This window comes from Pecten maximus, chromosome 7 (assembly GCF_902652985.1).
Source record: "Pecten maximus chromosome 7, xPecMax1.1, whole genome shotgun sequence".
Taxonomy (NCBI): Eukaryota; Metazoa; Mollusca; class Bivalvia; order Pectinida; family Pectinidae; genus Pecten; species Pecten maximus.
The window spans coordinates 17,314,188-17,329,547 of record NC_047021.1 but is presented as its reverse complement, the minus strand read 5'-3'; the positions used below and the strand labels follow the sequence as shown (position 1 = coordinate 17,329,547).

General features: G+C 36.1%; 2 protein-coding genes across 2 annotated transcripts; both read left to right on the top strand.

Annotated features, from left to right (window-relative positions):
- The first annotated feature begins 1,562 nt into the window (after nucleotides 1-1,562).
- LOC117331779 lies at nucleotides 1,563-4,559 on the top strand. The gene is made up of 3 exons (XM_033890656.1): nucleotides 1,563-1,720; nucleotides 3,468-3,774; nucleotides 4,074-4,559. The coding sequence occupies exons 2-3, from the start codon at nucleotides 3,480-3,482 to the stop codon at nucleotides 4,409-4,411; spliced, it is 633 nt and encodes a 210-aa protein (XP_033746547.1). The 5' UTR covers nucleotides 1,563-1,720; nucleotides 3,468-3,479; the 3' UTR covers nucleotides 4,412-4,559.
- A 3,828-nt stretch (nucleotides 4,560-8,387) lies between these two features.
- LOC117331778 lies at nucleotides 8,388-13,528 on the top strand. The gene is made up of 3 exons (XM_033890655.1): nucleotides 8,388-8,554; nucleotides 10,786-11,090; nucleotides 11,510-13,528. Exons 2-3 carry the CDS (start codon nucleotides 10,796-10,798, stop codon nucleotides 11,842-11,844), a joined length of 630 nt encoding a protein of 209 aa, XP_033746546.1. The 5' UTR covers nucleotides 8,388-8,554; nucleotides 10,786-10,795; the 3' UTR covers nucleotides 11,845-13,528.
- The last annotated feature ends 1,832 nt before the right edge of the window (nucleotides 13,529-15,360 follow it).

Sequence of the window (15,360 nt, the reverse complement as noted above, 5' to 3'; positions counted from 1 at the left end):
ACATACGATACATCTATTGCCTGTGAAGAAAGTGTTAATCATTAGACGTTTATATCAAGTGTAAACTCTATTTAGATATCCATATCAAAACTATATGCTTAAGGAAACATTATATTAGAAAGAAGTCGACAATGAATTCTATAGAATCAGAAAACATCTTGGCTGACTAAAGACTGCAATCTTTTCCAGTTTTTATTAGTCACCCAGACGCATTAAAATGCGTTACATGGATTTTCAAATACAATACAAATGTTCTCTCGTATTTCTAGTTCCATCGCTTTCTTGCCACTTCTACTCTAAAACTCATGTTTAAGCTTAGAGAAGGCCCAATACCAGACTAAACCACTCATACACTATGGCTTCAAAAGCTTGTAGATAGTTGCTTAAAATTAGAAGAGTGAGTGAGATAAATGGCTTTAGAAACAGAATTATTTTTAAAAAACCCACATCCCTAGGCCTATGCCACCACAATAATTTTAGACCTAAAACTAGAAAACATTTTGAGCATATCCTAGTTAAAAACACGAAATGGTGACACATTTTCCACACACTTTTCGCTAAGAATAATATTAAACTATGAAAAATTTATGTAATGAGTTTTTTTTTTTTTTTTTTACTTAAAAGCAGGTAAGGGAGGGTCTGATAATCAAGCAGTTACTTTTTTTTAGCTTACAGATAAGTAAGTAAGTTATGTAACTAATTAATGTGGAAAATATGACTATGTGTGGAAAAAGATAAAGGATATACATGTGTATGTCTCTGGTTCAAACAACTACAACAATTGGAAGTTATTGCACGATGATTGGTTTGATTGGTCAGCTATTGAGCGAGCTTGTTAAAAACCTGAGTTATTGATTCAATAGGATAAAACTGAGGATATCTCCTGAAATGACAATTTCACATTTTTACAACTCATTTATCTTCATAAACAGGAACGCTATCTTTAAACGATTTGCCTATCAATCAATGTCAGATTTTTAAAAAATTAAATAAAAGTACTGCATACTGCTTTAACTCATTCAGATATGCAGCAGCCTGCCAATGAAAAAATCTACCAGAAAGAAAATAGGACCACAAAAAATATAACCACTTTAAATCTCTAGTATCCCTAACTGAATGTGTAGTGTTATTACCTCCCTAATCACCTCACTATTCTAGTGCTATTTATTAACTCTACTGGGAATTTATTGTTTTAACACAGTATTTACCTCTTCTATACTGATACCAATAATAATCTTGTTCATATCAACCACATTCTCAACAACAGCCATTTATAACAAATATTTTTTTATGTAATCTGTACTTTTATAGGTATTTACGATTGTATGTCGGTCAAACCTTCTTTCTGCACTTAGAATATTGTTCTGGATGAGAGAATTTTCGTATTGATAATTGATGTCTAATTTGACATGTATACAAATCTAAAAATACGTAGTTTAAATATATCTTCTGTTCAACGAAGAGGAAACAGAGTTATTCTATCAAATACGCATCACTTAATGGCACCGTAAGGGTTTAGAATATTTATCTAAACAGTAAACTTAATACCTTGACAATGGGACTTGAGTAAGACTAGTGTTTACTCAGCGCATGCTAGCTATTCGAGAGACCATAGTCAGGAAATGAAGTAGAACGTGTGTATATATTAGGTCAGTTTAAACTACCGTGTCAGCCATACGGAAATCAGCTGGGAAAGAGGCAGTGGAATTCGGAGTTTAAGGTATTACAGCACATTTTAAATTAATCTATTGACAATTGATGTATGGATTGGTCGGAAACTGTGTCATCTGACACGCATTGTATACATGTACTGCTACTATTACCATAAAACAAAGCGAAAGTACTGAAATAAGGTCAATTTACCTTTATATATAGCTCTAGGGAGTCAATGAGTGATTCACATTAGAAACAACATAATGAAATCTACAAACAGACTACTTAATGTTTGTTTAAGATCTTAAGTTTATGAAAGAATGTCATGGTTGATGTAGCACATTTTGTACGTAACGGAAGAGGAATGGCGATTAACGGATCTGTATAAAATGTAAACAGATATTTTTAGCTAAGAAGCATGATTTACCTTAGGATTCAATTTAAGAACCTTTTGTTTTAAGTGGCTGTTTCAATTTAGCTACTGGTCAGGTTAGGACATGCATACATATATGTAAACTAATAACCGTTTAATTTTTGCAATGTACATATTTAGAGTTGGCTCCCTTTGTGTTAATAGAATGTGGAGCTAAATAGCAGCTTATGATTAAGAGCAAATTGTGTTTGATCTTTAAAAAAAATAATTTTTAGAAAAGAAGCGAAACAAGCAAATTGAGTTTAAAAATATTTTTGTCTATGGTAAAAATAAATTGAAAGTATGAAAACATAATAGTTTAAAATATTTTGTTTTGAAGTTGCCATGTTTCTGACTTGCCTCTTGACAGGACATATGAAGAGTTCCACATGTTGTGCATTTCCGGGGTAGACAGTCTTCCTGGTGTCCTCCATATTTAGTTTTCGTTTAACTTTTGAACTTCCACAAGTTTAGATACTTGCTATTGCATTGTAAACTAAGAACAGTGATACGGTGGCTTGTTAGGATAGTTGTCTACAATCCTATAAATCCATGCTGTCCAGTCTCGTTCTTCCCACCCAACAAAGATAATAATTACGGAATGAGGTTGACCTTTCCAATCTTAAGTTGCAAGTAAACCATATATTCATTAGTTAAAAGGATGGATGTTGCTGGCTTGGTACACTGTGGAGGAAGATAACTAGATGATGTTCGGTAAAGGAAGACGAAGAAACTATATTCTTAACTTCGAGGGTGGCCTCTTTTAAGGGGATGTTTTTCAAGGAAAAATAGGCATGAACAGTGTGTAGCGACATTTACTCACACATCCATACAGATCCAATGGTGCACATATCCACCAACATTTGGAACACCAACATTCGGAACACCAACATCTGAAATAATAAACCGGTCTCCTATCATATGTGCATGTCAATGAAATATTTGTATGGCATTTCTTTGGACATCAAGGACGAAATGTAACGTTGTTAATTATACGCTTCCAGAGATTCTATCCATATTCGAAAATGTGGTTACCTTTGTAATACTACTTGTACTACAGGCATTGTTTTCTTATTTGGATGAGGAATATGTCATATAACTCTCAAGCTGCATTTTAGCAAGTTTATATACGCTGTCCTTTGGTGGTGCGACTCTCCTCTTACAGTACGTCATTAGTTTATAGAAACATTGTTCAAATTTCAAAATACAAGAACATCAAAGAACATCCAAGGGGTGATCTTATTGATCTCTCAGAAATTATAAATCAACCTGTTATATAATGTATAAAAATGAATCATAAAATATTTAAAATTATTTGGAAAGGTTCGGGAGTGCCATTGTCACTTATCTCATTTGGTTTTCACATAACATTGTTGTGGGTTTTTTCTTTTTTCTTTTATAGGATCATTTGTCAATGGATCGTCAGGACGCCGCTAAAATACGTGCTCATATGGATTATATCATCGGAAACCTGGACGTTACAGATTTTCAGACTGAACTTGTAGGGAAGGGATTGACACTGGATTCTATCAATGAAATTGAGGAGTTAGAATCAGTTCGTGATAAAAATGAAAAATGTCTAGAATATTTAATGCAATCTGAAAATAGTTCATATCAGACGCTTATTGACCTCCTAAGAAAAAATCATTATTTTAAAGTTGTGAACAAACTCGAAAGTGGTCTGCCGCCTGAAACAGCATCAAATAAGGGTGAGTACAATTATTTGTACTGATTACTTCCAATCATTTGATTTTAGATCCGACCAAGGAAGCTATAGCGACAGTTCGGACAAATATTTTGTCGCATTTCGAGGCAACCCATCCCTTTGTATGGTATCGTACTCTCAAATCTAAATGTATATTTCATATTGATCTGTGATTCATATTAACATTTTGAATTATTCATCTACTTAAAGATGTATTATGTACATTTTAAACTTTAAATGTGCTATGCCGTTGAACTAAAACGAGCGACGTTCTTGTCATGATATCTCACTTTCTGTTTGCAGAAGAACTTTGCAAACCATGTATCCATGTACCTGAAAACAAACGGAACATATGCCTTCGAGAAGTGGACTTGGTGCATCTGTCTGGTACAGTTTCTCCAAAGGGAAAGTTAGCGTGGTCCACATGTTTAGGTATATCTCAATACGATGTGGAACACATAGAAATGGACAATCATCACAGTCCTACACAAATGATGAAAATTCTGTTACATTGGAGGAATATACATGGAAAGGGTGCGACGTTAGGTGTGTTAATGGATAAGTACAATGAAGCTCTAGACAATGGTGTTAACATTAATATAGAAGAATTGGACAAGCTCATCGCTGACATAAAGGGATGACAGCGATGCGCAGAAGATGCTGATCATTCTAAAATGGCCGAGAGCCGTTTCGCGGTTTTTACCTATATTTTGCTTTTACACTCATCTTTTGTAACAAATAAAAATAAAGCAATCTATGAACAAACCACAGTATTTCCATGACAACCGTTTCAGTGTTCACGATGTTCCTATTGTTAAATTGACTAGCTCTTCAACTGTCTTATGTTGATAACAAACATCTTGGCGGCCCGTTTTTTGATACGCAAGTACGTGTATTAAGAACGTTTTATAACATATGATGGGACCAGGATTTGTGTAGTCGCTGTCTTGAGACTCACGATTACTGTAGACATTATAGATCATATAACGAAATATTAACTTATTCAATTGTATTTATAACGTAACCATGATAATATCATGTCAGCAAACATTGTAAGTAATTTAGTACAGTAAAACACCAGACAATAGATATCAAAATGAAATTGATTAATTACAGTAATGTAAAGTGAAGTGCCTAGTACAACACATGATGAGAATCGTTGATACAGATAATATACATTCTCGAGCTTAAAACAAGTATGCTGTATACAGAAGTTTACAAGAAGTTTATATGCTTTATATTTTATTAACAAAATCAACAAAAACAATATGACTGATAAATACACAAATTATAACATTTAATAATAAAGGGTTTCTTCACCAGACCAGGTATCAGGACTCTGTTTCTGGCCTTGAATAATATAATCACCTTCGCCACCTGACGTACAGTTGAAATATTTCGTACCATTGTTGAAAACATCAATGACTTGTTCACTTATCAAATCCAATTGCATTCATTTCATTATGTTTCACCTTTTGTGATAAGAATTAATTTTATATTTGAAGACAAAAATTATGTCCATACACATACGCACTCATCACACACATGCATGTACATGCAATGTCCCACGCACGGGATGCTGTCCTTTAACGACCTTAGCTATTAATAGGACGTTAAACAATAATAAACCAAAACCTTAAAGATTCGTACATTGTATTTGTAAATTCGGTATTGAAATCACACTTAAAAGATATATAATCCATATATTTAGGTACATCTTTGAATATGTTTAAAACAAGTCATGTTTTCTGTTATTTATCTGAGATTAACGTAATCCCGACCTGCATTTTTCTTATTTGATATCCAAATAAGGCATTCTTCATATCGCCATTGTTCTGTTAAAAAGGTATCAGATTATGTTTTATACGAATATTTCCAATAACTGGGACAAATATTCTGTAGTTGTGCCGATGCTAACAGTATGGTGATTATATTATTTCTATGTACCATCAGAGTGTGTTCATAATCTGGCCGCCATTTCCTGCTTTATAGTGGCTACGACACTCGCTCCGTTCGTAGATTAGTGTGTAGGGTTCTGGCAGTGTATACCCGAGATTCATTATTAACTCTGTCATGGCTAATAGTATTCCTTTGTTAAAAAGTGCATAAATGTCGATTATTCAAATCATATTCATATAACTCACAACAGTGCAACGAAATTAATTTTCTAGATCTTCAAGTTACGAAATGCATCCGCTCATTTTCTCCGATAACCAGTTTCACATAAATCCACGGGTGTTGTTGACGAAGCGAGATATGTTGCCTGATGACAACTCTTGTTACCATTGATACAGAGTGGGAAGCGTATTCTAATCCTACTTGCATGTGATCAGTATTGTTCCATGACCGTACTCCTATGAAATACTTTGTATTATCAATACTAATACCATTACTATGGGGCTACAGTACAATGACGTCGACAATTCAATCACGTTACGTCTTGCATTGATGTAATGACAATAATAGATGATTAGAGGGTAAACATGGTAAGAGAAAAAAAAAAGATTATCCCCCATGAAAGTGAACCAGGAGAATCCCAACCCTCGGAGAAAGATTCTAAAGCTTCAACTTCAGAATCCCCCTCCCCCTCGGGTTGAGATTCCCCTATCTCATCCCCAAAGGTCAATCTCTCCCAGAGTGCATTGCGGTTCCCTTCATTACACTATATTTACATTCTGTGTTGCATTTGCCTATATATCGTTAGTAAACCAAATTGTATTCATGAGACTGTATACTACAATTTACAGTGATTCGGTCAGAGTAGGAATACAGCCCCAGGTGTTGCTGGTCAAAACAATGGCCGCCAGTTACATTCGGCCAGGAGAGATTTCGAATGCTAACATTTATCTACGAAAACCACCACAAAAAAGCAACGCAAGTTATGAGAGTAAAATTTAATAATAGAAAAAATGAAGTCGACCGACTCGACACAAAATTATTATAAGCTCTATTCCTGATCTATAGGAAGTAATAAAATTGTCGCTGTCGTCACACAGGGGCTCGTTGTCGAATTGTCAGAAATGCTAGACACGACAACATTTAAAGTCCAGCATTTTTTTTAATCTTGCGAAAAATCGACAGTATCGACACGGTTTCTGGTTGTGTATGCACACTAAATTATTATTATGTGGTTATTCACTGATGTCAAAGGCCTACCTTACTCCAAAATCGAGCCCCTGTGAAGTTGAACATCGTCTGCTAAGTTAGCGACACTGATGTGACCGGTTAGACTGGATTTTGTTTCTAATGAAATATCCTTGGACTCGTTTTTACCTACTGTCAAGACGACGTTCATTTAGAATATAAGAGATTATATTCCTCTGAAAATAACGTAAATCCAGTCGATAGAAACATAAGTGTTTCCGAGGAATCGAGTTTGTCCTGTGCTGCACCCATTCAACGCCGCATCACTTCTAAATGTTAACCGTATATCATGCGCCGAAAAACGGCTTTATTTTTAAACAATCAGAAATTATGCAATTGTGAACAATTTGAAGATATCTACAAACGTTTATGAAATATAATATAAAGCCAAATTGTGCAAAAATCATTTCATGTGATTGCTATTGATAACGACCTGAGGGACTATATTATTCCTTCTGGAAATTTCGGCTGTTCCGGTATTTGAACTTGATGACGTCAGTGATAGGAGAAGCGGCAAATTTAAACGCGTCTTAAGCTACAGTAAATAAAATAAAATTATGAATGTAAATATAAGCATTGAACTGTTACCAAATGGTAGTATACAGTCGATATGAATACAATTTAGGTGACAGATAAATATTTCATGTTCAATGCTTAAGTAATGAAGGGAACCGCAATGCACTCTGGGAGAGATTGCCCCAAAGGTGTGACAGATTCTAATAATCATCCACGGGTTAGGGAAAGACAGCCGGCACGGACTATGAAGTAGAACTGGTCAGCATGAGACTGCGAGTGTTGCGGGGATAAAGACAGCCGGCACGCGCTATATGACACTGCTCACAATAAGGTAACGTCATCATTTTACGTTGAGTAATCAAGTCGTAAATGATGACGTCATAAATTTGGCGCACATTCCAAGAAGAATTGATCGATGGCGCGATAAAAAACTTTCATAAAAAATTTGGTTTTGTTGCAAGTATGTGAGAAAAATAATCAATCATGAGTCTGTTCCGGGAACAAGGATATCTCAACCCTCGTGTAAGAGTTTGGCTGGCCAGCACTCGGCAAGCCTGGTACTGACTGGCCAAACTTTTACACTTGGGTTGAGATATCCCTGTCAAAGAAACAGACCCATGTAGGGTTATATTAGTATATATTGAAATAGGCGCTAGTATGTTCCGAATAGCTTGAGTATTAAATGAACAATTACAATTCGTTCCCATTGCATAGCCCCATTCAATATGATGACAATATTTACTAGCTGTCTCTTATATAACTGTGTATATTTTTACAAAAAGTACATATCGACTGTGATCTAGTAATAATTTCTGTAAGTTTCAATAAATTGTATACATTGTCAAAAATTGAACGTGACCGGACATGCTGTAATGTTAATCTTAATATAAACATGGTTACAGTGAGAGGCGAGCTATAAGTTTACGGAAAAGGGACTAAAGCAAGACTAACATGATCACTCCAGCGCTTGTCGATCGCGAGAGACAAGGAAATTGAATTCCATGTACCGTTATAGGGTGTATGTGTGAATTACAGTGTGTATGCTGGCCTTCGAAGATAAACCGGAATCAGCAGAGAAGGCGGGTGGTATTTTGAGTTAAATGTGCTACGTACGATAAAGACAGGTACGTTACGTTTCCATGCATAGTTTGATCTGGAATAGTGTCATACGACAAAACAAAGCGAAAGTACTTTAACTGAAGTCAGACCAGTATATCATTTGCGAAGTTCTAGTGAGTCATCAAGAAATTTGAGACGGATATGCATATTTGAAATCGAAACATAGACTACCCAATTTTTGTTTTAGAACTACATTTTATGAAAGGATGTCACGGTTGATACCTCTGCATATGGTATGCGGAGCGCGGAATGGAGGAAACGGATCTGTACATAATGTAAAATAAATAATATTTTAAAGGGGCATTCCTTCGTTCGGACATCAGAAACGTGCACAATTTCTATTAATAAACTCTATGCCCGACTGAGGATTATTATGAGTTTTTGTGCCTACCAGTAATGAAAGTAACGCCGAAATGTACAGCAAAATGACGTTTAGTACACAAAAACGTTTGCCTTTGCGGTAATTAGTGATACTTTGGGTCGAATTAAGAATTTTTATGATTTAATACTTGAAGTACTTTAGTTTCCTTTGACAGTAAATCTGCCGTATTGATTTTAAGATTATAACTCTTAATATTTGAAGAAAATACATATATTTCCCATTAAGTTTCATTTTGGCGACATGGACTTTATTTAAACGAAGGAATGTCCAAAAGTTCTAGTACAAGCTTATCCCATGAATCCATTCATATGCTGTCGGTATGATTGGGTTAAATGTAATTGTTTGTCTGTTATCACTATTCCGAAGCTCCACTTAACTCTTTATCCGTAACAGTTTGATGTACATGGTTACAGTGATACAGTTTCCTTCCTATGTAACAGTCGTTTGATATCTTGGGTTTCTTTTATCTACAATGTATATAACTATCTGCTTCTCATGTAAATTCATTATTGTGACCTTCTGTTTTGGCGACACAGTATAGTATATTGCCGGTTATTCAGTGTAATGCTTGTCTACAAGAAAACTTGAGTTTTACTGTAAAAGACTCGTGCTATAGCTATATCTACTGATGGTGGGTTATTACTGATTTCAAGCTAACCTGGACCGAACGTCCGGTGAGCTTAAGCCATGGCTCGGCGTCCATCGTCCGTCAACATTTGCTTTAAATCGCTACTAGTCATAAAATACTGAGTGGATTTTAACCAAATTTGGTAATAAACATCCTTGGGGGAAGAGAAACAGATTTTGCATAAATGACGAGTCTGACCCCCAAGGGGCCAAAGGGGCGGGGCCCAATAGGGGAAATAGAGGTAATTCCTTTAAATCACCACTAGTCATAAAGTTATGAATGGATTTGAACTCAATTTGGTCAGAAACATCCTTAGGGGAAGGGATCAGATTTTACATAAATGGTGACTCTGACCCCAAGGGGTCAAAGGGGCGGAGCCCAATAGGGGAAATAGAGGTAATTCCTTTAAATCGCTACTAGTCATGGAGTTATGAATGGATTTAAACCCATGTTTAGACAGAAATATCCTTTGGAGAAGGAAAATAGATTTTGCATAAATGGTGACTCTGACCCCCAATGGCCAAAGGGGCTGGGGCAAATAGGGGAAATAGAGGCAATTCCTTTAAATCGCTACTAGCCATATAGTTATGAATGGTTTCGAACCCTATTTGGTCAGAAACATCCTTGTGGAAGGGGAACAGATTTTGCATAAACGGTGACGCTGACCCCCCAGTGGCCAAAGGGGGTGGGGCCCATTAAGTAAATCAGAGGTAATTCCTTTAAAAAGCTACTAGTCATATTCCTTTAAATAGCTACTAGTCATGTAGTTTTGAAGGGTTTTGAACCCAATTTGGTCAGAAACATCCTTGTGGAAGGGGAACAGATTTTGCGTAAATGGTGACTATGATCCCCAAGGGACTGAAGGCCAAGGGGCAGGGCCCAATAGGGGAAATAGAGGTAATTCCTTTAAATCGCTTCTAGTCATAAAGTTATGAATGGAATTGAACCCAATTTAGTCAGAAGCATCCTTTGGGAAAGGGGAACAACATATTTTGCATAAATGGTTGCTGTGACCCTCCATCCCATAACCATGTATAGCGTGGACGTTAAGGGATAAACACGATTCTGATGTAAAATTATGCCCAAGGGTCTTTCCCAACCCTAAGGGACTTAGTTTCTTTAAACACAAGCATGTTGTAAAAACAATCCTTGAGGTCCTTCAGGTGGTGTTAACTACCAAAACAAGTCTGACTGCTGATGCATAGTGTTCTATTCTTACTTTTCAGGATTACGCCAATGGATCGTCAAGACGTCGCTAAAATACGTGCTCATATGGATTATATCATCGAAAACCTGGACGTTACAGATTTTGAGACTGAACTTGTAGGGAATGGATTGACACTGAACACTATCAATGAAATTGATAAGTTAGAACCAGGTCGTGATAAAAATAAAAAATGTCTGGAATTCATAATGAAATCTAAAAATGGTTCATTTAAGACGCTTATTGACCTCCTGAAAAAACATCATTATGTTGAAGCTGCGAACAAACTCGAGAGTGGTCTGCCACCCGAGGCAGCATCAGAGGAAGGTACGTTTTCAATGTGTTAACCCCCCCCCCCCCCAAAAAAAAGTTTACAACATTCTGATATATATATATATATATATATAAATAAAAGACGAGAAAATAAAATTAAGCAAAATTAATGTAGTAACCAGACAGCAAAGAGTTTATTTTGGTTGTCTGCCTTCATTTGAATTGAAAATAACTCATCCGTTGTTGTTTCAAATCTATAATTTAGAATCAATAATTAAACGGATCACTGATCTAGACTAGGTTCTGTGTCGTAATAAAATTACTGTTTCATTGTTTATGAATTGTATTGTTCCTTACCTTACTTTCGAGTCGTTAATATATATCATAAATTCACGTGGTAATTGAAATAAACCCAACATTTCTATTGTGCTTATTAACGTATTCTAATTGAGATACCAAATTATCTTTTACAGCCAAAGTATGCGCACAATCTATCCACGTACCAGACAAAAAACGTAACATACGCCCTACACAGAAAGATTTGGCACATCTGTCTGGTACAGTTTCTCCGAAGGGAAAGATAGCGTGGTCCACATGTTTAGGTATATCTCAATACGATAGGGACCACATAGAAGTTGATAATCAAGACGGCCCTACACAGATGATGAAAATTCTGTTTCGCTGGAAAACGAAACTAGGAAGTGCTGCCACTTTAGGTGTACTAATGGACAAGTACAACGACGCTCTAGACATTGGCGTCAGAATTGACACAGAAAAATTGAAGGAGATCATTGATGACATAAAATAGTGATAGCCATGATCAGAGACGTGTAGACGATGACGAGTATTCCAAAGTTGTCTTGAAGAGTGGTTTCTCGATTTCCGTTTGTTTTTAGCATTGTGTTATACTTCCTATCACATGCATCTGATTCTGGTTAGCATCAATAGAAAAAAATAGCCCTTCTACTATATCAACAAGGTGTAACACTTGAGATCTACGATGCATCGGCTATGGAACGGAAGTATACTTGATTGGTCGACAAAATTAGTTATTGTTTATAGAGTTGTCGACCAATCAGATTACCCCTGCATACCACTCTTATATAATGTGTATACAGACTACTTCTGTTCCACAGTCGTCGCATCGTCATCTATCACGGTCGCTTTTGGTCCATCTTCTCATCTTTAAATCATTGTCATACCACAAAAGAATAGCATGCATTGATATATAAGAATTCTTAACCAAGATACGTTACCTAAGTTTACGAGTGATGGCCCATGAGATATTGTATCATATCTAGTTTACTTTGTAGGCAAATTGTTCAGACAGATCAATCAACTAATCATTCCATCTTATAGTATCTATATTTTCTTGTATCTTCATAACATGATAATGACGATATTTAAATCCATAGCACCTATGACAGTAGCCCGAGTTTTCTCTGGCCCTGTCACCATGTCTGGTGTAGCACCAGACATGGTGACAGGGCCAGAGAAAACTCGTGCTTATGACAGACTCACAATAGCATTGTTCGTTTAGATTGATATACCGGTTACTAAATAAAATCAATGTGTAGTAGATAAAGTTTAGTTCCTTTTACCTTGATATGACGCAAGTAATGTTATGTTTGTATGTTGAAAATCGATAGGTAATGAAAACTCGATAAAGAAAACATTCGTCAACATTTCTTCAACTATGATTAATATATGAGAGTGAAAACAAAACAATATATTAAGGTATTTATTCAATTTAGGCGTTTGTTCAACTTCAGACTTGTTTCCTTGAAAACAGGACATATATGTTTACACAAGTATCGTAGACTGTGACTTTAATCTTCATATTCCATTTATTACAAGCGTACTGAAAAAAATACCAGAAAACTATATTGAAATAATTTGAATTCCTGCTTGAGTTTGCCTCGACCAATCATTTAAACATCTGCCGTATACTTATGTAGGTACTTTTGTATGATGTATGTATGTATGCATGTTTTGTGTATGTATGTGTGATATGGGTCAATCAAGTGCGATTACAAGTTGTGAGTCAGTCATGGTAAGTGTGGATTTCCACGCTAGACCATAACACGACTGGCTCACAGCTGGTGATCATGATTGAACTATCCAACTATCATGAACTGTATGTATATATGTATATATGTATGTATGTATGTACATGTATGGTATGTATGTGTGGTATTTATGTAATTATGTACGTGTGGTATGGTATGGGTCAATCAAGTCCGATTACAGGTTGTGGGTCAGTAACGGTAAGTGTGGATTTCCACGCTAGACCATAACAAGACTGACTCACAACTGGTGATCATATTTGAAGTATCAAAATATCACACGGTGTATGTATGTAAGTATGTATATGCGAAATCAATGTGCGAGATGCAATCAAGCATGAGGACATATTTGTCAGGATACTGAATCCAGGGCCTCAACCCTGGCAGCAGTCCAAATTGTTAAATGTTCTGTGGCAATAAAATTTCTTGAGCTGTTAAAAAAAAAAAAAAAAACCTGCTTTATTTGCCCGTGAGAATGACGAGATTAGGATTCAATGAGGGAAATATCTTATTGCAACACTTATAGCTGAATCAATTGATAAAGAGGTAAGTTAAAAATGATTTTAAGAAGATATACAACATTTAATTTTATTCAAACAAAACTTGTTTTGTGCCAATGTTTCTTTTCATTATTAAGTTTGTCATGCTTCATCACATGACGTCACTAGCTGAATGCCGTCTTATTGTTTCTAGTAATAAGGAGAAATCGTATGTTCCTTTACAAAATTCACCAATATGCGTCTAGTTAATATCTTTTCGCAGACTTTGTTTGCCAAAGTTAACCCTGTGGCCTTGGAAATGTGTCGAGATTGTGCTGCAAGTACATGTCGATGGACGACAGACGGATACCACCTCATGGCATAACCTAATATGACCCATCGGACGAGTTAAAAATAATTAAACGTGTACGGTGATTTAATTATAAAACGACCGCTGTACCAAATCTCGCGAGAGCTTCGTCAAAGTAGGCCTACCAGAAGCAATTGCGATCACTTTTCAGAATCGGACAAATATAGATAAGTAAATGGAGGGATGTTAACATTATTTCAAACGACGGGTTGTAAGAACAAATCGGAATTTATTCTGAACTTTACTAAGTACACTGTCGTCCCAAAGTGATATACAATATGTTCCGTGTCGGGATGTTGGTCTGGTGCAGTATCATACATTATTGAGATCTAAATGTGCTGAATGTGCATGGTTAAAGCGAATGGAACCACAATTCAGACTATAACCGTTTAGACAGCAGGGAAAATGCCAACTTCCGTGGTAACGACCGTTGACAGGACGTTTATAAACCGTGGTATGTCAGACTTAGGGAGTCCTGATGCTACTTCAGGGACAGTGTAGCAAAATAGGAAAGGCCTGATTAAGACGACAATGTGGGAGAGGGGAAACAGAAGGTCGTACTCGGAACCTATGTAAAACCTAAACCAGCCTCGATTCTGCATTTAACCGTATTTGATACAAAATGCAGCGAGCTACAGCAAGCAAATTCTTTCTCCATTTCAGTATTAATATAAATGAGATGGGGGTTCTCGCTTCCATATTAGCAATGATAATACATGTATATTCAATATCCCACGTCCTTCCTCTAACAATCACTTTGCAAAACAAAATGTCGTTGATATCGGGTAAAGGTCTCTTATGTTTCTTCAGAGTAATTTCAAAGAAACTTTCCACCGATATAAGTAAATTATGCTCTTCCTGCCTCTCCACCACAACTTGTGTACTACCGAAGACAACTGGCAGGACATGGCCACATTATTCACTTTACTGACAGCTCAACGCACTCTCAAAATACTAAGAGCTAGACATGAACAGTAACAACCAGATTCATTGGTTCTTGAATGTCTCGGACAAGGCATAGAACCCAAAGTCTTCGTCACGCTCATCTATAGGCCAATGGAGACAAGGAAATATAAATTCGTTTTGAAAGAAGAGAAAAAATAAGACTCCATGTTTAGCCACTTCTTACGAACCATGTTAGTGGGTAGCAAGTTCAATTTTTCACGCCCTACCTGTAGGAGATGAACACAATATTACATTTGCTACACATCCATTGATAAATCCTGTCGGCTTGTTAGTCATTAGCCATGTTATTTAGACTGATGTCATTTGTCCTCGTGATGATTTAGATCTGTTTTCTAAATCCTTGAGGTACATGATGATGTTATCGTCTGTGGGATATTTGCGGTCGTTTCAAGATTGCTCGTTTTCAATTGGATTCTATATCAAACAGAAATGTGATACGTAAT